At 34.5% G+C, this 24,712-nt stretch overlaps 1 protein-coding gene across 1 annotated transcript in view; it reads right to left on the reverse strand.

The window, feature by feature from the left end:
- The window catches only part of Atf2 (activating transcription factor 2), a 94,931-nt gene extending 70,220 nt beyond the window's left edge, over positions 1–24,711 (reverse strand). The window contains 2 exon segments of the mRNA XM_078017632.1: positions 12,058–12,153; positions 24,600–24,711. Of these exon segments, the coding sequence (XP_077873758.1) occupies positions 12,058–12,077 (20 nt within the window). The 5' untranslated portion in view covers positions 12,078–12,153; positions 24,600–24,711.
- Between the last annotated feature and the right edge of the window lies 1 nt (position 24,712).

The raw sequence follows: 24,712 nt of genomic DNA on the forward strand, positions 1-24,712 counted from the left end.
ATTAAGAATCAAAAACTACCTCTGAATGCACCTAACAAAACTATGAGCTTCAACCCTTTAGGGTTTTATCTACACTCTTAGAGATACAACCTGAACTGACTTTTATTTCTAATCTCACCTCCTGCCAGAGATATTTCTAATACACCATGGCCCATTTAACAGTATCAGACTGCCTGCCATCCGTTGAAGATGTCCCTTAATTTGCATATCCTCAATTTACATATTATTTTCACTATATCTAAAATATATCCTCCCAGATGAATGCCTGACTTCTTTGCTATTAGACAATCAAGGCCCAGTTCAAATGATACTTTCACTGCAATTCCTTCCCTATAATCCAAACTGAAATTTTCTTCAACTAAGCTTTTTGTATTGTTTATCCTCTGCTTACAGCACCCATATTAGATTTTGGAAAATAACAGATTATACAATCTGTATGCTTCTTTCACTCCACCCCAACTATGCCTTGAAGAATCATAATATACTGTAGCAAAAGCAATCAAAACTGGCTCAAACCCAGGCACTTGGCACACACCTGTAATCCCATCCACTGATGAGGGTGAGGCAGGAGAATCCCAAGTTCAAGGTCAGCCTGGACAATTTAGGCCTTGTCTCAAAATAAAATTAAAAGGGGAACAGGGTGCTGGGATATGGCTTAGCGGTAGAGTGCTTGCCTAACACACATGGGTTCCTGGGTTCATCCCTAGCACCACAAGGAGAAAAATATTGGCTCAAAGACTAGTTGTGCCACTCCTAAGACAGGCAATCTTGGTCAAAGTTCTAAACTCCTTTGAGATGCATTTTCCCCACCTATAAAGTAGGGGTAATACTATCTACTTCACAAAATTGTTAAGTATTAAAAATAGTACAGGTGAAGTGCCTCACACAATGCTTGGCACTTATGAACTCCTGAGAAAAATGGCAGTGGTAATTCTATTTTGATTTTTGTTGTTAATATTGCAAGGCTATTCTATGTATCCTTATGTCTGCATAGCATCTTATTTATAGCAAGCACAGAGTAAATGTTCAATTATTAATCACCCCCCAAAACACATACAACTTGTAAAATGAGTAGATATACATTTACTTCTTGCACAAGTGAAAACTCTATACTTCAACTCAAATGCTCTAAAATTTTAAAGGAATGGATAATATTAAACACTTTCATCTTTTTAACTGGGAAAGGACAATCAGATGATTTTTATGAAAGAAAAAACTAAATTTGGCTAACCTGAAATTCAAATATTATGAAGAATTTAAACATCACTTTTCCATTTCTCAGAAAATTATAAATGCTTCAAATCCAATGATTTACTACTAGTTAAGACATAAGTGCCTAGTACTTGCAGTAGAGATTAGAGATGAGCTACAAGAAGCATCTGTTACAGACTATTCCAAGATTCTTTTAATGTTTATAAGGGTTGAGGCGTGGTGAGTTAGAAAAGAAAACTTTAGTTCTGCAGATTCTAAAACTGAAGTAAAATGCCATCTGTATAGCAGCAGCACTGGAAGAAACATGGTGACATTTTTATTTCTGTGGTAATGGGAATTGAATGCAGGGGCACTCTACCACTGAGCTATATCTTACATCTCCAAACTTTTCTTTCTTTTTTCTTTTCTCTTCTCTTTTCTTTTTGAGATAGGGTCTTACTATGTGGAGGCTGGCATTGAACTTGTGATCCTCTGGCCTCAGCCTCCTGAGTTGCTAGGATTACAAGCACATGCCTCTGCACCCTGCATGGTAATATTTTTAAAAGCAGAGTTCACATCTGACTGTGCACTGTTGTCATAGCCTACACTTTCACTCTATCACTGTGACATTTGGTAAATGGGAATAATAATATTTACACCACAGTTATTTTGATAGTAAAATGAAAATATTGTATTAAAATGTAAGCTCAATAACTTTCTCATAGTGAGCATTCAAGTAGCAGCTGCTGTTACTTTTTAAAATACAAATGATATGCAATAAAAATGGCTTAGATGATAACAGTGATATATATTACCTCAGTTTTCTGATTCATCATTACCACTATTTAACACAGGCTCTAATTGCCCAGAAATAACTATTCAGAAAGAGAAATTAAATAACATACCCCCCTCCTTTGAGAATAAATAATAAACCACAAGAAATCGGAATTAAGTCTATTTAAGAAAGAAATTATCTTTAACTTCATGGGTAACTATGAAGCAATCACACACTACAGTAAAATGTCTTAGTCCTGGAATGTTTAAAATGCCTTGTGGATTAAAAAGTATTAGCTAGAGTAAAATATTGAAAATTAAAAGTCCCAAATCAGATTATCTTGCTATGCTTGATTTAAATAAGAACTTGGCCCGAAATGATGAAAGTATTCTTAAATGTACACAGAATCTGTCCTGAAAACTACTGATACATATTACAACACAGATTAATCTAAAAATCATTATGCTATGTCAAAGAGGACAATCTAAAAAATATCACAGAGTATGATTCCATTTATACAAATTCAAGAAAAGGCAAACTATAGGGACAGAAAGCAGACTAATGGTAGCCTAGGAACAGGAGTGGAAGATTACAAAGAGGTCACAAGGGAGCTTGTGATGAATAAATCATCTTGATGGTGGTGATGGTTTGATGGATGTATACATATAAGTCAAAACTTATCGAATTGCATACTTAAAATATGTGTGGTTTATTACTAAGTCAATAATATCCCAAAAGCCATTGACTTTTTTTAAGATTATGAAATAACCTATCATAGTTACATGAACTTAATACCAATGGCTAATGACCAATCACAAATAGTATCTCTTATATAAGTGAAATTCACTCTACTTTTTTCCTTCCTCTTACCTCATCATGAGCTAGGTTCTTCATTTCATACTCTAAAAAAACTAAGAAAACACCAGGTGCAGTGGCTCATGCCTATAATCCCAGCAGCTCAGGAGGCTGAAGCAGGAGGATCTCAATTTCAAAGCCAGCCTCAGCAACTTAAGCAACTCAGCGAGACACTGCCTCTAAATAAAATATAAAAAAAGGGCTGGGGGGCTGGAGATGTGGCTCAAGCGGTAGCGCGCTCACCTGACATGCATGCGGCCCGGGTTCGATCCTCAGCACCACATACAAACAAAGATGTTGTGTCCGCCGAAAAAACTAATAAATAAATTCTCTCTCTCTCTCTCTCTCTCTCTTTAAAAAAAAAAAAAAAAAAAAAAAGGGCTGGGGATGTGTCTCAGTGGTTAAGCACCCCTGGGTTCACTTCCGGGTACCAAAAAAACTTACTAAGAATCAACTGAAGGTTTGAAATGGCAACTTGCTCTCGTCTCCACTATGCAGTAGATAAATAAAGTGCCTCAAAACCTTTCTCCAAATTAAATCCAATGAAGCTTTACTTTCAACACTTTAAAATTACACCTACTTCAGGTTTCTTGTAATAGCAGTATAGTACTTTAAAAACATTTTCTGGTATGAATCCACAAAAAAAGTCTTAATATGTATGCTATATATGCTAGTTCAGAAAAAATGAGTATTCGTCCATATGAACTAGTATCTCAAACTTCAAATGAAAAACATGACCAAACTGCTCTAAGTTCAAGAGCAATAACAATTGCTCCTAAGATTAGACAGAGAGGTGGTGCAGAAAAACAGGAATAGTAAATTTCTAAAATATGTAAATGAAAGAAAATCTATATATTATAAGATAATAGACCTTAGTCATTTTGATACAGGCATAATAAACTTCCTATGAACTGAAGATATATGTTTGGTGCTCTGCTGCAGAAACAGACCAGTATAAAAGTCAAGTTTTCATTTTCTGGTTTTCTATGATAATTCTACCTATAAATATATATCCATTCTTCATGTTTTCCATATTTTATTGCCACAAAGTTTTATTATAACCCAAACTTGTTAAAATTATACTTTAAATTTTATTTATGACAACATAGTCAGCAATTTCTATTATTTGGTATCCTGCACAAATGACCAAATTTATTTAATTCTAAAACAACCCTTAAAATTAAAATTTTAATTGGAGTTCCAAAAAAATTCCCTCCTGAAAATATTAACTAAATTACTCTTAGTCAACTAAGACACTGTAAGGAACTTTAAATTTGCTCCCACAAAAACACAGAAGTGAAAAAAGAATCACCTGGAATACTACCACTCAGTTAACTACTATTAATATTCAGAAGTACATATTCCAGTTTTGTCAGTGTGTATGTGTGTGTGTGTGTGTATTTTTTAATACCTTTATTTTTATTTATTTATTTTTATGTGGTGCTGAGGATTGAACCCAATGCCTCACATGTGCTAGGCAAGTGCTCTACCACTGAGCATATACACATTTATATAACTTTAAGAAACGTAAAAACAGCATGAAAACTGACTTTAAAATACAATTATCTAGCAGGGTGCTGTGGCACACACCTATATGGGAAGTTGAGGCAGGAGGATCACAAGTTCAAAGCCAGCCTCAGCAACTTAGTAAAGCACTTAGTAACTTGAGGAGACCCTGTCTCTAAATAAAATACCAAAAAGGGCTGGGGATGTGGTTCAGTGGTTAAGTACCCAGGGTTCAATCCCAGGTACCAAAAAAAAATTGTAATTATCTACATTCTGCCACATCATTAAATAATAATGTCATTAAAGATTAGATGTCTGGGCTGAGGTTGTAGCTCAGTGGTAGAGCACTTGCTTTGCATGCACGAAGCCCTGGGTTCGATCCTCAGCACCACATAAAAATAAATAAATAAAAATAAAGATATTGTGTCCATCAACAACTAAAAAATATATTTTTAAAAAAAGGTTAGATATCATTTTTTCAAAATAGTTTTTAGTTGCAATGGACCTTTATCTTATTTATTGATATGCAGTGCTGAGAATTAAACCCAGTGCCTCACACATGCTAGGCAAGCATCCTGTCACTGAACCATAATCCCAGCCATAGATGTCATTTTAAATAGCTATATTTAAATACAGCTATATGATATTACATCATTATCAATGAATACTTTTGGGAAACAACTTTGTGCAATATCTATAATAATTTCCAAAGGATGAATTTCTAAAAGTGAAACTGCAATGTCAAAATGAAGGCATATTTTGAAGGCTTTGAAATTATATTGTGTTAAACTGTCCTCCAAGAAGCATTATTTATTTCTACTTTCCCTATATAAAAATAACTCATGTCTCTCAACACCTACACCAACAGTGGTACTATTTTTTTTAAATGTCCAATTAATGAAATAATTTAAAAGCTGTGTATCTTGACATCCTAATATGGTGAATTTTCTTCATATACATAATAGTCATTTATACATCTCTGTGAATTGCCTTCTTTTGCCTATTTTTAAAAAATAAAATGTTAGCTCAAAATTCTCTCTCCTGAATAAGTACTCTACCACTGAGCTATACTCACAGCCCATGGAGTTTTTATTATGACATGGGACTTCTGACCACGTACCTCACTGTGTTCCCAGTGTAGACCTAAGTATTCACCCTACAAATGAGAAGACTGAAGTTGAAAAGTGTGAAATTACTTACTCAAGGTCAAAAACCAGGGCAAGGCCCAGCACAGTAGCACAAGATATTCCCCATTGGCTCAGGAGGCTGAGGCAGGAGGATTGCAAGTTCAAAGCCAATCTCAGCAATGGCAAGGCACTATAAAAAACTCAGTGAGACCGTCTCTAAATAAAATCCAAAATAGGGCTGGGGATGTGGCTCAGTGGTTGAGTGCTCCTGAGTTCAATCCCTGGTACCCAAAACAAAACAAGCAACTTATACTGTGCCTACCAAGCTACGATATCTTTATTTTACACCTACCAACTACAGAGAAATTTTATATAAATCATATACAAAAAATGGTATTACAGAAAGATTCTTTGGAACTTCCAGAGTAATCAAATGGAATCATATAAAAATGAAATGCCAGTAAGAGGACCAAAAAAAAAAAAAAAAGAAAGAAGAAAAAAATAGATGAAAATTGAAGAAATTAAGTGTAAGAGTATCTGCATGACAAAGCTAAGACAGGCTATTAGGTTTCAGCATAGTGCAGAACCTGGGTGGGGTAGGGTGAGAAAGATGTCTCTAGTGAGAAGAAAGGAAATGAGGGTTAGGCTAAAAGGAAGGAGGTCAGCCCTACATGGGATACTGCAGTCTGAGTTGAATAAGGAAAGGTCTCTGTGTGGAGGGAAGTGTAGCCTGACAATTCTACATATAAGCATGCATTTGTTCCTCCTATTTTCTGTTTTATTTGCCACAAGTTGTATGATTCTGTTTGTTTTTAACTTCATAATACAGAATGTAGTTTTTCAATTTCTTTTCATTGTTTTGGTGCCAGAGATCGAACCAGGGGTGCTTAACCACTGAGCCACATCCCCAGCCCTTTTTTATATTTTATTTAAAGACAGGGTCTCACTGACTTTCTTAAGGCCTTGATAAATTGCTGAGGCTGTCTTTGAATTTGTGATCCTCCTGCCTCAGCCTCCCAAGCCACTGGGATTACAGGTGTGTGCCACCACGCCCAGCTCAATTTCTTGATATATCTAATAACATGAAAATTATACACAGAAACAAGAATAGACTTGTTAGAGAATCAGTACATTTTGTATTGAAGACATGGTCCAATTGGGTTAACTTGGTCAGGTATCTCCCCTAATTTACCCGAAACAGCTATGTCAGGATCATGGATATAGGATTGTTCTCTATTGCACTGGTGGTGGGCTCTCTAAGAGGTGAGTGAGTGTGTGCTGAGGGGAGATGACTAATGCTAGCACACTCATGTTCCCACAGCATCTGTGTTTTATCTTTTATAATGATTATATATGTATATCTGTATAACTGAATTAGTATCATTGTTATTATTATTTTCACTTGTTTATCTTCCTTTTTAGTCTAATTTTAAGGACAGAATCCATCTCTTATTTTTAACATGGATATGATAGGCAACCAAATGTTTTCCAAATGAAGTTCATAAAATAAAGAGGAAAGATGACCAAGTCCAGCACACTCATGTTCCCATAGCATCTATGTAGCCTGATATGAGATGTTAATGCCCAAGTGGGCTAAAGAGGCATCCACATGAGATAAGAGACAAGGATGGCACTATTCTAGTATAGGATGTCAGGGCCAACTAGTAGAATATATGCTTGATGGGGAAAAGTCTAGTGGTGAAAGGCAATTCATTACATACATACCCAGGAATTGATCAAATTTAGTAAATACATCAAGGATATGATAAGTGAAAGTAAATTCACATTATAGGTGACTATAGATCAAATGAACTATAAATACGAGGTGAACCTTTGTATTAAATGGGTTCTGAAGATAATGACATGAACTCATGACTTTCAAAATAAATATAAAGATACAGAAATAAAGATGTTAATGTCTATACATGTATGCATATATGTTCATAAAATTTATCTAGTTATGTCCACTCAGAGGGCCAGGAACACGGATAAAAAGCACATATATTGGGGCCAGGACTGTAGCTCAGTAGTAGAATGCTTGCCTAGCATGCATGAGGCGCTGGGTTTGATCCCTGGCATCACATTAAAAATAAAAGTACTGTGTCCATCTGCAACTAAAAAAAATATATATATTTAAAAGGAAAAAAAAAGCACATATAGCATTCCATATTTTATTGTGTAAATACCATTTTCCACCAAATGGGACCTTGGCTCCTTGAAATACTGGTTGATTTCAGGGATGGGCAGGGAAAAGTACAGGGCAGACCTTAAATATCTTAGGTAGAAAATAAAAACGAAACAAAAATCTTGCAGATTTAGCCCTGAAAGTGACCAAACGTGGGACAATTTGAGAATCAAAGCAAATAATGACAGTGAAGGATCAAAACAAATAATGATAGTAAAGTAAACCCTAAATAAATAGAGTTCACAAATCCATACTGATATACAAGAATAAATTAAAAGTTTGAATAGGAATAAAATATTTATTTCATCTCAAAGTATCTTTCTATAAAATAAAATGTAATAACTAAGGACAAAGAGTAATTTACAGTACAAAAATCTAGTAAACATCACCTTAATCAAGTGATCCAAGTTAACAATGTTAGAAATAAAAAGCAAAGTTGTGTGCCCTTTTTGGAATGCAATGAGAAAGACATGTCATCACTTCTACTACAATAATTCTGAGGATCAAATCATGAGCACCCCAAACTGAGGTAAATTCTGTAAAATAATCTTTGAAAATGTTCAAGTTATTGATGTCAAGGGAAGACTGAGGAACTGTTTGTGATCAAAAATTTCAATAAGATACAACAAATAACTGCAACATGAGATATTAGATGGAATCTTTTTGCTATAAAAGATTACTGGGAAGACTTGCAAAAATTTCAATGTGATCTGCAATATTCAGGTCTAATACAGAGGGTAGAAATAGACCTGTGTTGATTTCCTGATTCTCATAGTTATACTGTGGTTTTGCAGGAGAATGTCTTGTAGAGAAATATAAAATTTGTTAATAATAGGTAATAATAAGGCATCACACTGGCAATTTAGTCTTGAATTAAAAAAAAATAAGGAAGGGGCTGGGGCTGAGTGGTAGAGCACTTGCCTAGCACGTGTGAGGTCCTGGGTTCGATCCTCAGCACCACATATAAATAAAGTTATTATATGAAACTACAACAAAAAATAAACAAACATTTTTTAAAAATAGAAAAAAAACTAACAAGATAAGCTTAAGTAATACATTTATAATATGTGCTAAAATAATTCACTACATAAGCATTATTATATAACTAACGTTTTAGCAGTAGTCATGAGAAAAATACTAATAATAATAATACTAAAAATACTAATAAATAATAATAATAAATTGTACTGATTCTCTAACAATTCTCTCCTTTCTGGCTTATAATTTCAAGTTATAAAATACATCAAGGAATTGAAAAGCATATTCTATATTGCAAGGTTAAATAGAAAATGAAATTATACTATAGTAAAAGAATTTACCAATCTGAATGAACTTATAGAGGATACTAGATAATTATTTATCTTATTAGTTTCCTTTTTAGAAATATGAAATGAGGGCCAAATCTATTGCACAAATAAAAAAATCCTTCAGGCTGTAGTATCAATATTCCTATGCCATTTTAAAGTCTACCATTCAGATGATTAGCAATGAAAATATTTATTTTCCTACATCTTGATCAAAAACAGATTAAGAAGGAAAATAATTCATTTCATAAAAAAATAGTGCTTGTGAATGAATTTCTAAAAACAGAAGTGGGGGATCAATTTCTGGTGACTCTAGAAATTTCTATACTTTAAAATGTGAATTTAACTGACAATCTACTTAGTTGGTTACAGAACTATAAAATTTTGTAAACTCTTAGAATGCACTCAAATTTAAAGGCAAATTTCTAAAATATGGATAATAGTGTTACATATAATATATAGCATTCTCAAACATTTCTAATAAAAATCATTAACTTTTATGAAATTTATTTGGAAAACATTTGACTGCCTATTTTGCAACCATGTTAAATACAAGAGGTATGGATTCTGCACTTAAAATTAGATTAAAAAGGAGGATTAACAAGTGAAAATAATAATTTATTTATGTACATGTATAATCTTTCTTTTATATAAACACAGATGCTATGGGAACATGAGTATGCTGGACTTGGTCATCTCTCCTAAACACCTGCATGATCCCACTAGAGTGCCTGATCTGCCAACAGTGCAATAAAAGGCAATCCTAATATCCATGATCCTGACATAGCTGTCTCAGATAAATCAGGAGAGACACCTGACCAAGTTAAGTCAATCAGACTACTTCTTTAGGAAATTGGTAAAAAGGAATAGTCAAACAGAAGTGGGCACAAGACATTCAGAATCATACTTGAGACTAGTGGACATTTTTGGTCATATTTACAGTGACACATTTAATAAAAAGAATGGAGAAGATACAAAAGAATAAAGTCAAGAGAAAGGAAAGTAATTTCTACGATTGGATTTGTGGATTTCCTGGAAGTTTCTAGGACTCTTAGAATGAGGATTTTTTTTTTTTGGCTTTTTTTTGCCAGGGTACTGGGGATTGAACTCAGAGGCACTCAACCACCAAGCCACATCCCCAGCCCTTTTTTGTATTTTATTTAGAGACAGGGTCTCACTGAGTTGCTTAGTGCCTCATCATTGCTGAGGCTGGCTTTGAATTTGCAATCCTCTTGCCTTGGCCTCCCAAGCTGCTAGGATTACAGGCATGCACCACTACGCCCGGCTAGGCCAAACTCTTGAAATAAAAAAGTTTCTCACATTTTTAAACAATGGTATAGAGAGTAGGCAAAGAAGAACATGCAACAGAGATCACATGTGGTTCCTACAAAGCCTAAAATATTTTCTTTTGGTCCTCTTCAAATTAAGAAAAGTTTCCCTAGCCATGTTGTTAAGAAATTGAAAAATTTTAATTTGGTAAGATCACTAATAGAAATGTGGAGGATGGATAAGAGAGAGCTACACTACCTAAGAAAACTAGAAGATACTGTGAGATTGAAGAGGGAATGATGGTATTAACTCAAGTAGTGCTAGTCAAAATGAGAGGAAAGGAAAGACCAGTTATGAAGAAAAATGCTCTTAGGACAAAGCCTCATGAACTGATGGCAGCCTTTCAGCCCATCGTACTCCAGGGTACGATGATTCAGACACGGTCCCTTGCCTTCATGGAACTTACAGGTTATGAAGAATACTTCTAACCTGATCATCAACTTAAACATTCAAGTTAGTTAAGTAGCTTAAAACTATTTAATCCTTTTACTATTTAAGGATTAGTATATAAGAAAAAATTATCAAGTGTTACCACCCTTTCTTCCTTGTATTTGCTTTAAATTTTTTTCACCTTTTAAATACATATACATTTCAATTATTTTTTAAATATTTATTTAGTGTAAATGAACACACAGTATCTTTATTTATTTTTATGTGGTGCTAAGGATTGAACCCAGTGCCTCACACATGCGAGGCAAGCACTTAACCACTGAGCTACAGCCTCAGCCCCACATTTCAATTATTTTCCATATTTTTGACAAAATTAGAGTAACTCCATTTATGCATTTTTTTTTCTTTTGATTTGGACCTCTGGGTTTAGGTACAAAAGCACAGGCCAATTTGCTCATACATCTTGATATATTTGCAAAGTCTACCATTAGACTGCCATGTTTTGAAAGATTCTGCATGCCAGATCACTTTATTAAACTGATATTTTTCCTTCCATTTTATTTTAATTTTAATGAGGAGGGGGAGTACTAGGGATTATACTCAGGGGCACTTTACCCCTTAGCTACATCCCCAGCCCTTTTTATTTATTTATTTTTTAAATTTGAGATAGGGTCTCCCTAAGTTGATGAGTCTGGCCTTGAACTTGTAAACCTTCTATCCTGGCCTCCAGAGTTGAGTTGTTGGGATTGCTTTCCATTTAAAAAAGCTATATTTAGAAACTATAAATGGCTTGAGATCAAAACCCACTGTATCTCATATCTCTAATATCAATACCATATGGCTAGCACATAGATGCTCAAAAATGGTATAATTCAAGGACCTTATAATGTCAAATTAATATTTCTGATCAGTATGAAATAATAATGGTGATTTACTTGGCTGAAACAAATCAATACAAAAGCAAATAAATCTAATGTTTAATTTGCTTGTATATAGAGTATGTAAACTTTTGGCCACAAATATTTCTGAAACATAGAAAGTACTTCATAGATTTACTACTGTTACTAGTCATAAAATCCTAGGAGAATTGGGATGTTTATGTTGGGTCTACTTGTCTCCAGTCAAATAAATTTAGGAGCCTCTGAATTAAACAAAATCTAACACTTTAAAATCAGTCTTAGATGCACTTTAATATGCTGATACATGTTCTATCTCCAAAAGGACATTTCCAACTTGGCTGACACTCAGAATCTTTTTTTTTAAACTAAACATTATCAATATGGTAGCATTCTAAGTAATACTGTACAGAAACATCAGTTAAATTCAATAATATTTGGAGACAGTCAAAAATAAAAAGAATGCTTTTGCAATAAAAGCTTAATTAAGATTTCTTACCTTTCTAGCTGGTAGGCCATGAGTTTTATTCACTCTGTAGTCAGGAATCCCTCAGCTCTTACCAATAAGCACAACTTAAGTTTCCATCTAGTATCCCTAAGAAAAGAAGAGGCAGAGAAGTGTGAACTCATTACCCTGTGTGATCTGAAGAATAGCCTCATGTACTTTAACTCCATAATGATAAACACTTCAAATGTTTCTTTCATATCAAAAACACGCATCTGAATTTTGCTTTCCATCTATATGTTTTAATAGAAAATTAAAGCTCCCTCCAAAATCCTCAGTGATTCAGGAAGACATTTATCCTGTAGTCTCCAATAATTTTTGGTACATTATCACCCACTAGAGGTATAACAGTTCCAAGGATAAAAGTAGGACAATGGACCCATGATGAAAAGAGAAAATGATTTTTATCATAATAAACCTGAGGTGGGGAGGGAATCATGGATAACAGGTGACATGACATGAGATCTAAGCATCAAAATTCTTCATAGAGGAGATTAATAGTTTTTGTGTGCGTCAGCGCTACACTGTAACATCCAAGGGATCCAGTTTGTGTGCTGCTTATTTGAAAAAATAGCTTGACTTTTTGTTTTGTTTTGTTACAGGGAATTAAACCCAAGGGTGCTCAACTACTGAGCCACATCTCTAGCCCCTTTTTCTTTTCTTTTTTAATTTAGAGATAAGGTCTCACTAAGTGGTTTAGGGCCTTGCTAAATTGCTGAAGTTGGCTTTGAACTCATGATTCTCCTGCCTCAGCTTCCTGAGCCACTACTAGAATTATAGGCATGCACCCAGCCAGCATGACTTTTTAATATCTGTTAGGATAAGATTCTGCTGTTAATGACAGAAAACTCAAACAATGGCTTAAATTATTCAGAAATACATTCAATGGAAATGTAGGCAGTCCAGAATCACTATCATAAGGAACCCAGCATTGTTCTATTTTGTTTCTCTGCCTTCCTCAATGCATGGCTTCCCGTTCATCGTTTTAAAAATGATTGCTCAAGCTCTAACCATAACCTCTACTGATTAGAAAGCAAGAGAAGAAAAGTTGAGCAGCAGCTTCCCTTTAAGGAAAATTTTCAGAACTCTCATAGGAAACTTCTGTTCACATTCCATGTACCAGAACTTGGTCACACAGCCAAAGCTGGCAGAGAGGCTCCGACATATTTATTTCACCACAAACTTATTAATTAGAAATTGCAATATCTACCACTAACCAGAAAGAAGGGAATGAATTCCGATAGACAATTAGTTATTTATGCCCTCACACCCATTTCATACTACAATGTAAGATGGTTTGATACCTCATAGAAATGAGTTGGCAGTCTACTAAAGGGAGCTTTTGAAAGTAGGTCTTGCCAGTGACAAAGACCAACATTCTACCAATAAAAGGTCAATTTGCATGTGACAAAGGAAGAAGGGAAAAAATCTGAAGACCAGGATGACAAAGCCCCTAGTGCAAAGAAACAACTGGAATCATTGTTTGGGAGACTAAATCCACAAAACACAAAAATTATTAGATAGAACCATTATGTAAATAATGGAGTGCCCACCGTGAGACTGGAGAAACACTCTGCAGAAAGCTCAGCTACTAACTGCATTAAGAAAAGGTAATGAAGTTGGAAGTATGATGGTCAAAGGAGAAGTATTTTCTTCTACCATTATCATAGGACTATGTTCCCACTATCAGGCCAAGAAAGAATTTGGGAGATTTTTCTATTGCAGACTGTTGAGAAGAAGGGCTATAAGTAATTAAAACAACAAAGACAAAGCTATGAGAATAAAGAAAAAGAAGAAGGACTACTACACTTTAGCTTATTAGCTTATCAGATTGTCTAAAACATTCTATTATGCTTAAAACTTGGATGGAAAACTGGGAAGACTCAACTCAAAGGTGGCAATTCTGCTTTAAATAGGATATTTAGTTATACAAATAGGATATTTAGTTATACAAATGTAAAATGGGACTATAAATGGAACAGCAATTCAAAGGACAAATGGCTCTGTGGGATAACATAAATGTTTACCTATTTCAGGGGGAGATAAATTTTTTTCCAATTGTTTTCTTTCAGAGAAATGTATATTTGGTAAATTAGGCTCTAAGTTTTCCTATTTGTATAATCATATAGAAATGATAATTTGAAGATTAAAACTACTGTCTTTTTTCTTTCTTACCTTGAAAGGCACAGAATCTCTCCTTTTCCACAAAATATCCTACCTAAAGTACAGGCATTTCTTATAATTAGATATAACTAACCTGAGGGTAGAATCTCTACCAAAAGGTACATATACTGCTAATTGTCATGGTAAGAGACAAGTATTGTGCCTGCAAACAGGCCTAAAAGATATGTATTAGTGTTGAAAGAAATCAATCCTGTACAAGAAATCAGAAGAGTCTAACATACCCAAGTACAATCCTGTGTGGTAGAGGAGGGTAGCATATGTCCTTTGGGAGAGGAGGATCTAGACAGTAGTGAAAAAGTCTTAAAGAGGCAGTGTTCAAACTAAGTTATGTATTATTAAAGGGTCATGATTGTTTTCCAAGGGTACCTGGGCATGCACATCTTCAACTTCTCTTTGCTTCCCTAAAACTGATGTGCCTATTTTCCCTGAATCCTCATTCTCACACATTTCAAAAAAGCCAAAAGCAGGGCTAGGACGGTAGTTCTATGTTAGAGTACTTGCCTACTATGTGCAATGCCCATGGTTCCATATCCAGTACTGTAAAACAAACAAACAAAAAACAATACTTCTCATCCATCTCAAATCTTTTTTTTTTTTAGTTGTATTTGGACACATCATCTTTATTTTATTTATTTATTTTTTTATGTGGCACTGAGGATCAAACCCAGTGCCTCCCACTTGCTAGGCGAGCACTATACCTTTGAACCACAGCCCCAGCTCCCCCACCTCAAATCTTATTGGAATGTATTGCCCTGGGTTGTAAAAACTTTCATTAAACAAAACAAATGGGTAATTTAAAATAAGAATGTCTTAAAGCCTCTACTGATGAAGGCACCATTAAGCCTCAGACTCATGCTTTTTCCCATTTCAGATAAATGCAAAGCACTACGTTAAAAATGGTGCCTGTCCTGTGTTTAGAAATGTTCTGAATTTCAGATATACTGTATACTGTGATGACACTAACAATAATCTTTAATGACTGTTTCTTTCATTCTTGAAATATTATCCAAAACTGTAGCCTTGAGAGGGAGTTCCATAAGAATGAAGAAAAGAAGAAATTATAGGATACAAATCAATATACAAATATCAAGTTTTCCTACACACCAATAATGAACCTGCTGAGAAAAAAGCAGAAAAACAATCCCATTCACAATAGCCTCAGGGGTTAAAAAAAAAGAGAGGAAAAACCTAGAAATAGGCGAAAGACCTCTACAATAAAAAACCAAAGAATGCTGAAGAAAGAAACTGAAGAAGACACTAGAATATGGTAAGCCCTCTCATATTCATATGTCGGCAAAAATAATGTAGTTAAAATGGCTATATTACCAAAAGCAATACACAGATTCAATGCACTATCCTTCAAATTACCAAAGATATTATTCCTAGAACTAGAAAAAAGCAAGTCCTAAAATTCACCTGGAAGACTAAAAGACTTCAGAATACATAGCCAAAGCAATTTTAGGACAAAAAAAGCAATGCTGGAGGCATTACAACACCTGACTTCAAATTATTCTACAGAGCTATAGTAACAAAAACAGTATGGTACTGGCATAAAAACAGACACATAGACCAATGGTACAGAAGACACAGACAAACCCATAGTGACAGTCATCTGATCCTTGACAAAAGTGCCAAAAACTTGTTGGAGAAAAGTGCCTTTTTAACAATCGGTACTTGGGCTGGGGTTATGGCTCAGTGGTAGAGTGCTCGCCTAGCAGGCATGAGGCACTGGGTTCAATCCTCGGGACCACATAAAAAAACAAACAAACAAACAAACAATTGGTACTGAGAAAAATGGTTATCAATATGTAGAAGAATGAATCTAAATCCTTCTCTCTCATCTGCATCAAAGTCACCTCAAAATGGATCAAAGACCTAAAAATTATACCAGAAACTTTGCAACTCCTTAAAGAAAATGTGGAATACATACAAAATGGTATTTTATTTAGCCGTAAAGAAAAATGAAATTATATTATCTGCAGGAAAATGGATGGAACCTCAGAGCATTATGTTAAACAAAATAAACCATTCAGAAAGTCAAGGGTCATAAATTTTCTCATGTGGAAGCTAGAGAGGAAAAAGAAAAGAAAGAGGTGGTGGTGGTGGTGGTGTCTCATGAAAATTAAAAGACCAGTAGAGTAGAGGAAAAGGACCAGGGGGAGGGAAAGGGGATATCTTGAGAACAATTAAATTATATAGTTACACCATGTGCCTAAGTGCATAAAAATATGTAAAAATGATTCGCTATTATATAATTATAATTCACTAATAAAAATATGGAAAAAAAAATCAATTGAGAAATTTTGAAAATTTGAATATGTATTTGTTATAAAGTATGATAAAAGTGATCAATAAGATATTTTTATTTAAAACATTAAAATACACTGGATTCAAATAAAATTATATTGAAGGAATGGAAAAAAATAACATTTTAATAAGAAAAAAGGAACAATGAAAATTTCCAACTGTTAATTAATTTACATTAAAAAACAATTGTAGTATCAAATCATTATGGCAATTGATATTATAAGAGTGGTGTCTATATCTAGAAAAGATAGGGATATTGGCCAAATTATGTTGTTTTGTATGCATATAACAACAAATCTCATATTTATGTACAACTATAACGCAGCAATAAAAATGTGGAGGAAAAAAATAATAAAATGCATTAGAGTTTTCTTTTTTCAGTACTGGGATTGAATCTAGGGCCCCACATTTGCTACCTCTGAGCTATATCCCCAATCCTTTTGTTATTTTGGGGGACAGATCCTCAACAAATTGCCCAGGCTAGCCTTGAACTTGTAATCTTCTTACCTCTGTTTCTCAAGTATCCAGGAATGCAAGTGTGGACCACTGTGCACAACCAGAATACTTTTCAACTATCCAAACTCAGATGAAAAATTTTAGGAAGCAATTTAGAAATGTACAGGTATAGTTTATGGAATTTCTTTGCAGAATATGTGTATAGTAGGTAGAATAGCCCCTATGATGTCCATGCTCTAATTCCAGGAACCTCTGAACAGATTATATTACATGGCAAAAAGAACTTTGTAGATGTACAAGATTACAGATTCTAAAATAGAATATCCTCAGTTATCTAGGTGGGCCTGGTCTAGAGCACAGAACTTTGTTGATCTGGAGTCAGACATACAAGCAGAAAAAGAAATCAGACAAGTGAGATGCATGAGAGGACTTGATCTGCCACTATTTGAGGAGAGCACATGAACAGTATTTCAGCTTCTAGAAGCAAAGAGCAGCCCTTGGCTGATAACAAGCAAGGGAAGGGGGATGACAGTCCTACAACTGCAAGCACTGGAATTTAATCAACAACCTGAATGAACTTGGAAGCGAATTATTCCCTATAGACTCCAAAAAGGAACATGGCACTGGCAACACATTGATTTTGGTTTTGTAAGACCCTAAGCACAGAATGAAATTCTGTCATTCATGACAACATGGATGGAATTAGAGATCATTGGGAGAGTAAAATAAGACAAACTAAAAAAAAAAAAAAAATACAAGTACCATGTGATCATGCTTTTTGTGTAAACAAACAAACAAACAAAACCCCAAAAATCTCCAAACCAATCTCATAGAAGTTGGGAACAAAATGTTGGTTACCAAAGCATGTAGTGCAGGGTGGAGAGAAGGATGGTGAAAAGTTGATCAATGGGTACTAGTTATAGTCAGTGATAGGAAACTCTTTGTGTGGTACTGCACAGTAGAATGACTACAGGTAATAATTATGTATCTCAAGAAAGGATTTTGAGGGGCCGGGGATGTGGCTCAAGCGGTAGCGTGCTCGCCTAGCATGCGTGCGGCCTGGGTTCGATCCTCAGCAGCACCACATACCAACAAAGATGTTGTGTCCGCCGAGAACTAAGAAAAAATAAATAAATGTTAAAATTCTCTCTCTCTCTCTCTGTCCCCCTCCCCCTCTCTCTCTCACTCTCTCTTAAAAAAAAAAAAAAAAAAAAAAGAAAGGATTTTGAATGTTTTCACCTGGAAGAAAAGATAGATGACCAAGGAGACAGAAATGCTCAACCTGACTTGAATGCTACACAATGTATACATACATCAAAATAACACATGGTACCCATTATGCACAATTTTTTTTAGATATCAGAAAAAAATGAAAAGAACCCAAGCAGATGACTCAATTGACCTTACCAAGGCTTCTGACCTCCAGTAGCTATAATATGTTTGTATTATTTTAAGATGCTCAGTGTGTGGTAATTTGTGAGGCAGGAATAGAAAATTAATGTAGGAAGATGGACTTGTACTCTACAACTTCAAGGACAACAGCACCATAGAGGCAAAAGTTTTCTTCTGTGCTTGTATGTATATATGTATGTATGTATGCATGTATGTATTTATTTATTGTGGTGCTGGGGATTGAACCTAGGGCCTCACACATGCTGGGCAAGCACTATATAAATGAGCTACACTACAACTTCTTTTATCTTGGTTGAATGCCAAAAAATGCAAGAAATAATCCCAGAGCTCACCTTGGGAACAGCAATGTGGTCATAATAGCAAATCTAAACCCAGGAGTTTGAAAACCAATAGTCATGACCTCGAAACATTTCACTCTTCCTTTCAATTATCTTGGACTTCCTACACTAGGGCAATCTAAATAGCATAATTACACTGTGATCCTCTCCAGTAAGAAATAACATGCATTTCAAGGTTGTCAAAAAGAATTAAGGAAAACAATTTATGCAATTATTGGTTTATATTAAGTTTTTCTGCAATATTTTTCTTTTAGTTTCCTTTCTTCTTTCTTTCATTATTGGGTCCTCTAAAACTGAACTGTACCCCCTGCTCCCTCCTTCCTGCTCTCTGTTTTTGGTACCAGGGATTGAATCCAGAGGCACTTGACCACTGAATCACATCCCCAGTCTTTTTATTTTGAGACAGGATCTTGCCACGTTGCTGAGGCAAGTCTTGAATTTGAATCCTCCTGTCTCAGTCTCATGGGTCACTGGGATTTTAGGCATGTGCTACCATACCTGGCTGGTTTCCCTAAATTTGGAGGCTGGCCTTGAGCTTTTCAATCCTCCCTGCCTCTGCCTCCTGGGTAAATGGGATCACAGGAACAAACCACTACACCAAGCTTACTTTAACTTCAAATGTACATTCTCCTAATGCCTAATTAATACCTAATCTTACTCTCTTTTCATTTTTAAGGCCAGAAACTAGTAACTACATATTATAGCCACAATGTACCAATTAAAAAAATGAAGAATATTTTTAAAACTATATAATATCAAAATCCTCTGTGAAAATTAAACTAATCTTTAACACATTGATTTATTCATAAAATTGATGTTTATTTCATTAATAGAGAGAAATAATACAAATGTTAGAAAAAGTTAAAGCTCATTTTAATGAGGAAAGCAGTTTCCACTTTTTCTTCTCTCACAGAAGACATGACAGATGTCTTTCACATACATCACAATCCTTAAGAGTACACTAAAGTTTTGATGAAATTTTTCAAAGCTGATGGGACACACAAAAATCATGTCAGATTTCCTGAGACTATATTTGAATATGTGAATATCCCAATATCTCAAAAACTTTCTTTAATAAAAATAACAGTAGTCCAATTTTTAACTTCATTTTTAAAGTGAGTTGATTATTTTCAGATCTCTCATCCCTGTTTTATGGAAGGTAAGCAAGTTCTTGCTTTACAGTTTAAAATTACAACAGAATAACATTAAAAGCATATAAATACAAAGAACTTACAGATTAAGAGTTATGAATATAAATTATGAGTGCAAATCTTACTATATCACTTTAGATTTGGTAATGGAATCAGTCTCATAATGTCCACAGCATACTTTTACCTAAAGGTAGATGAATAAAATATATCTTTGTTGCTAAAAAACTTAGCTTTTTTTGGAACAAGTAAAAAGAAGCTGGGTGCAGTGGCATACACCTGTAATCCCAGTGGCTCGGGAGGCTGAGGCAGGAGGATTGCAAACTCAAAGCCAGCCAAAGCAAGGCGCTAAGCAACTCAATGAGACCCTGTCTCTAAACAAAATGCAAAATAGGGCTAGAGATGTGGCTCAGTGGTCAAGTGCTGGAGTTCAATCCCTGGTACCCCTCAAAAATTAATAAAAAATTTTAAAAAAGTAAAAAGAAAATAGAAATTCATAATTCACTAAGAACTACAAAAATTATAGACACCACCACTACTAATAATACATCAATTAAAATTTCTCATTTACAAAGAGAGCACAAACAAGATAAACTACACTGTATATATAATTCCCATCAAAACACTAATAAGCTCACCTCTCTCCCTTCCTCAAAGTATGTCCAAGTTCAAGTAAGTGAAAGTGATATTACTAATAGGAAAAACCCTTAATCCTAATCTATATTTCAACAATCATTAAAATCTGCTTTACAAACAACAAAAGACATCAGTAACTCTCAACACTGTGGATGAGAATTAATAATGTAGTTATATTACTTGAATAATTACTAAGGACTTTAAAAGAACAACCATCAGGACTGTTATTTTAATTCATCATAATCTCCTATGAGGAAGAAATAAAAGGTCTCACTAGATTGTTTATGGTGAAATTGGCCTAGAAGAAAAAAAATGGATTTTATGGAAATTACAGTATAATTGTATCACCTCAAACATGTGCATGCTAAAATACTAAAAATTTGATATAGAAAAAGTCTGATTTGGGAAAAGGGTCACACATGGAACAAAAAATATATGATACTCTCTTAAATGGATTTATGAAAATTCTAAATTAGTAAATTCCAGTACAAATAAGTTCCTGGGGAAAACCCAACTTTGTTGTCAAAACTACCAAATAGATGGATGGTGTATTATTTTCAAGCAACATCATAAACATCCTTCAAGTGGCTGTACTACATTAGTATTTCTGAGTAAACTCCATCAATAATTATTATATTATATGTTGAGTTCTCATTAAGTTCCTGACACAGTTTTAAGCATTCTATAAACATTATCTGAATACTTACAAGGTTTACAGTTCAGTGTTATTCTCCTTAAAGGAAAATGAGGCACAAAAAAAAAGACATAATTTGTCCCACACATAATACAGCTCCTAAGTAGACTCATGACAATCTGGCTCCTAAAAAAAAAAATCATCCCCAAATCCTGACTACATACTTACTATGTGCCAAAAGAAGATATCAAAGAAACAAAACCTTAATCAATTTGGCTACAACACACACAGACTTTATTTGAAGGATTATCTATAGGAAAATGAATTTGTCATTTTGAATCTCAATAATTATCAATCATGAATTATTAAGATTCAAAATGACAAATTCGTTAAGACAGAAACCCTATGGAACCTATAGTTAAAAGTCTATAATCTTAATACCATGAATATGCCCGATCTTGTCTGAAATCTATAGTTCAAAAAGCAGAAAAAAAATGAAAAATATTTATCAAACTACAAAAACATATAGTTGACTAAATAATTTCAAAACTACTAAATAATATAACTTAGTGCCATTAATAATTCCCAATTAAGCAATCACATTTTATTTAATAAGCACAATTCCAAAGTCAGCAAAATTATGGCAAAGCTACTGCATTCATAGTCTCATGACAGTGTAAACTTGGTCAACTCTACTTGGGGAGAAGCAAAAATTTAGCAACTGTAGAAACATTTCTATCCTTTCAGCAGTAATCCTATTTGAGATTAGTATCCTATGGAAACAGTTCAAAAGAAGAGAAAGCTACATGAACAGAGCTGTTCAATTTAATGTTATTGAGAGGAATAAAGTACAAACAATTATTTCCCTTTGGGGTCCTTAGAATTGAGGAAATTTTAACAGTAATTTGGCTGTCACATAACCATCAAATATTACAAAGGTTAGAAAAGTAAAATAAACAATATCTATGATATTATAAATTCTGCAAAAAACATATAGTATGTATATGCAAATTAGAAGAAAACAGTAACAATGAAAACAATTATTTGTTAGTATGGTAAAACTGGAGTCGATCTCTAATAACAGTATTCCAATAAATGTTCAATAAACAAAAGGAAACATTAGTGTAAGGAGTAAAATTAAGAAAAAAAAACAAAGCTAAAATTGGAAGAACAAAGGTATAAAGTTGGAATACAAAAGATTAGGTTCCACATAATAAAAAAATTCAAAAATATTTATAAATTTAAGGTCAATGTTAAGAGATGAAGATAATTATGCAACACCAAATAACTAAAGTTCATTTGGTATTTTGCCAATTACAATTCTCACACTTTATTCAACAATAATAATTATCACATTATATACTGAGTTCTCATTAAATTCCTGACACTATTGTAATGATTGTATAAATATTATTTGAATGCTTACAACAGGCTTTCAATTAAGTGTTGTTCTCCTTAGAGGAAATTTTGTTTACATCCCTTTTTGTTGAACAAAAATTCTTAAGTTTTTAAATCACTTTACTACCATTGCCAAAATGTCATATCCAGCCCCCCAAAATTGCATTTAAGTAAGGAAGACTTTACTACTTTGTTTTCAAGGGATATTTTAATAAGAAAAACAAAGAGAAAGAAATACCAGCTTATAGACATATTTCATAGGAGGAAGAGCTTGAAGAAAAAAATGAGTGGAAATAGCATATATGGTGGAATTGTTTACCTGATCTAGCAATTCAATTTAGTAGCAAACAACATAAATCATTGAAACTATTGTTTTTTAAAATACAAAAATTCAGGTAAAAAATGTAGATGATTTCTTGAGAGTAAATGCTAGTTATAAGTAGAAGATATTTGATGGATAGAATGTATTTTTTAAACAATACTTACATAGTTTCCAAATTCTGAATACTAATAAAAGCGCCCTTCTGATTATTTGTTAAAGAGTGACATAACCTTTTCTACCATTAATTTAGTTTAAAAATACTAAAATAGAAAATACTCCAAACAAAAAAAGTTACAGGAATTTCTGGGTTACATATTTAATAAGAGAATAATATAATGCCCTTAATACAAAATAAACTTTTTTCATAAGGTATTTAAAAAAGAATGACAGGAAATGCAATCAGATCTACAGAAGGTATTATGTACCTTAAACACACACAAAAGTTCCTGAAAATCCTTAACTGATAATTAAAATACAAAACACCTAAGTTCTAAACTACCACAATATTATATTAAAAATAATTTTTAAAAACTCAACAGCAGTAACATCCTCAAAGCAAGAAGAAACATGTCTTAGGAAGACAGCATAACACATCACTTGTAAATCCGCAAGAGTCTTAGGAGTTATTTTACAAAAACTATTATCAATAGCCTTAAAGATCATGAACTGTCTTAATTCTTGACGTGAATGGTGACCATTTTTTAAAAAAACATACTTGTTTAAAAATGATCATTACTGGCAATGGCAACGCTGGTGGTTAAAGTCTTCAAATACAACAAAAAGTGTGCTCAGAAGAAGTCAGTGTGTGTTCTGATTTCAAGTATATACATAACACGCATGTATTATGACTGTCTCCATAATGTATAATCCCTAAGAAATTATTAGCTTTCACATTATAATTAGGGATTAGTCAATAAGGCCTAAGGTTCATCAGGAGTGTTTCCTTTTATTTCAATATATTCATGATAGTTTTGCTATTGACCTCATCAGTTTCAAGACTCGCCAGTAAAGAAAGACAATTTTATACTACCTAGAGGCACAAAAATAATACTCAGCTACTCCTCCTCTTCCTAGCTTCGGTTCAACGAGCAAGCATGGAAAACATACATACACATACACACACACACACGTACACACAATCCCTGGGTCCTGGTCCCTAAGGCATTGATAAAAAGCACAGATAATTTCCCTACAGAAGCTCTGCATTCCACTCCTGCAGGTAAAAAATAGGAGAAAATACTAGTCAATCTGCACCCACACTTCTGCCCCGCCCCACCTGGAAAAAGTGGGGGATGGCGGGAGAGTGAGGGTAACAGAAAGGACAGAAAAGGCCGAGGGCTTCAGCTTCTAGGTTCTCCATACCATCCGTTACACCAGTTTCCCCCGAAATCTGGGACCCAGACCTTTTTCCACCAGCGCCTCCCAATCTTCCCAAGCCATCACCAACAGGGTCCTTCAACCGCTTGAGTCCTGGGTGGGGAGAGCACAGTGGGCCCTTTGCCTGCCCAATCCAAGGATTGAGGAGGGAGATCTCCTTGTGTACTGGAAGGATTCGTTGTGCACCCAGGGACCTCTAAAGTGACCACAGGAGGAGACGGTAAATCGAAGGGAGGGGTCTTTAAGAGGAGCCGTTATTCCTTTTTCCTCTTCCTTAGGAAAGCGCGCGAGAGGGAGGGGCCGGAACATCGAGAGCCAGTTACCTAGCGGTCCGGTCCCGCCGCTCAGGCTCCTACAGCAGACAACGTGCGCCGCTGAGGTAGCGGCACTTTCACCACTGCCCTAAGGGGTGGGATCGCGGCAGCAGCGCCCGAGG

This window comes from Ictidomys tridecemlineatus, chromosome 7 (assembly GCF_052094955.1).
Source record: "Ictidomys tridecemlineatus isolate mIctTri1 chromosome 7, mIctTri1.hap1, whole genome shotgun sequence".
NCBI classification, from domain to species: domain Eukaryota; kingdom Metazoa; phylum Chordata; class Mammalia; order Rodentia; family Sciuridae; genus Ictidomys; species Ictidomys tridecemlineatus.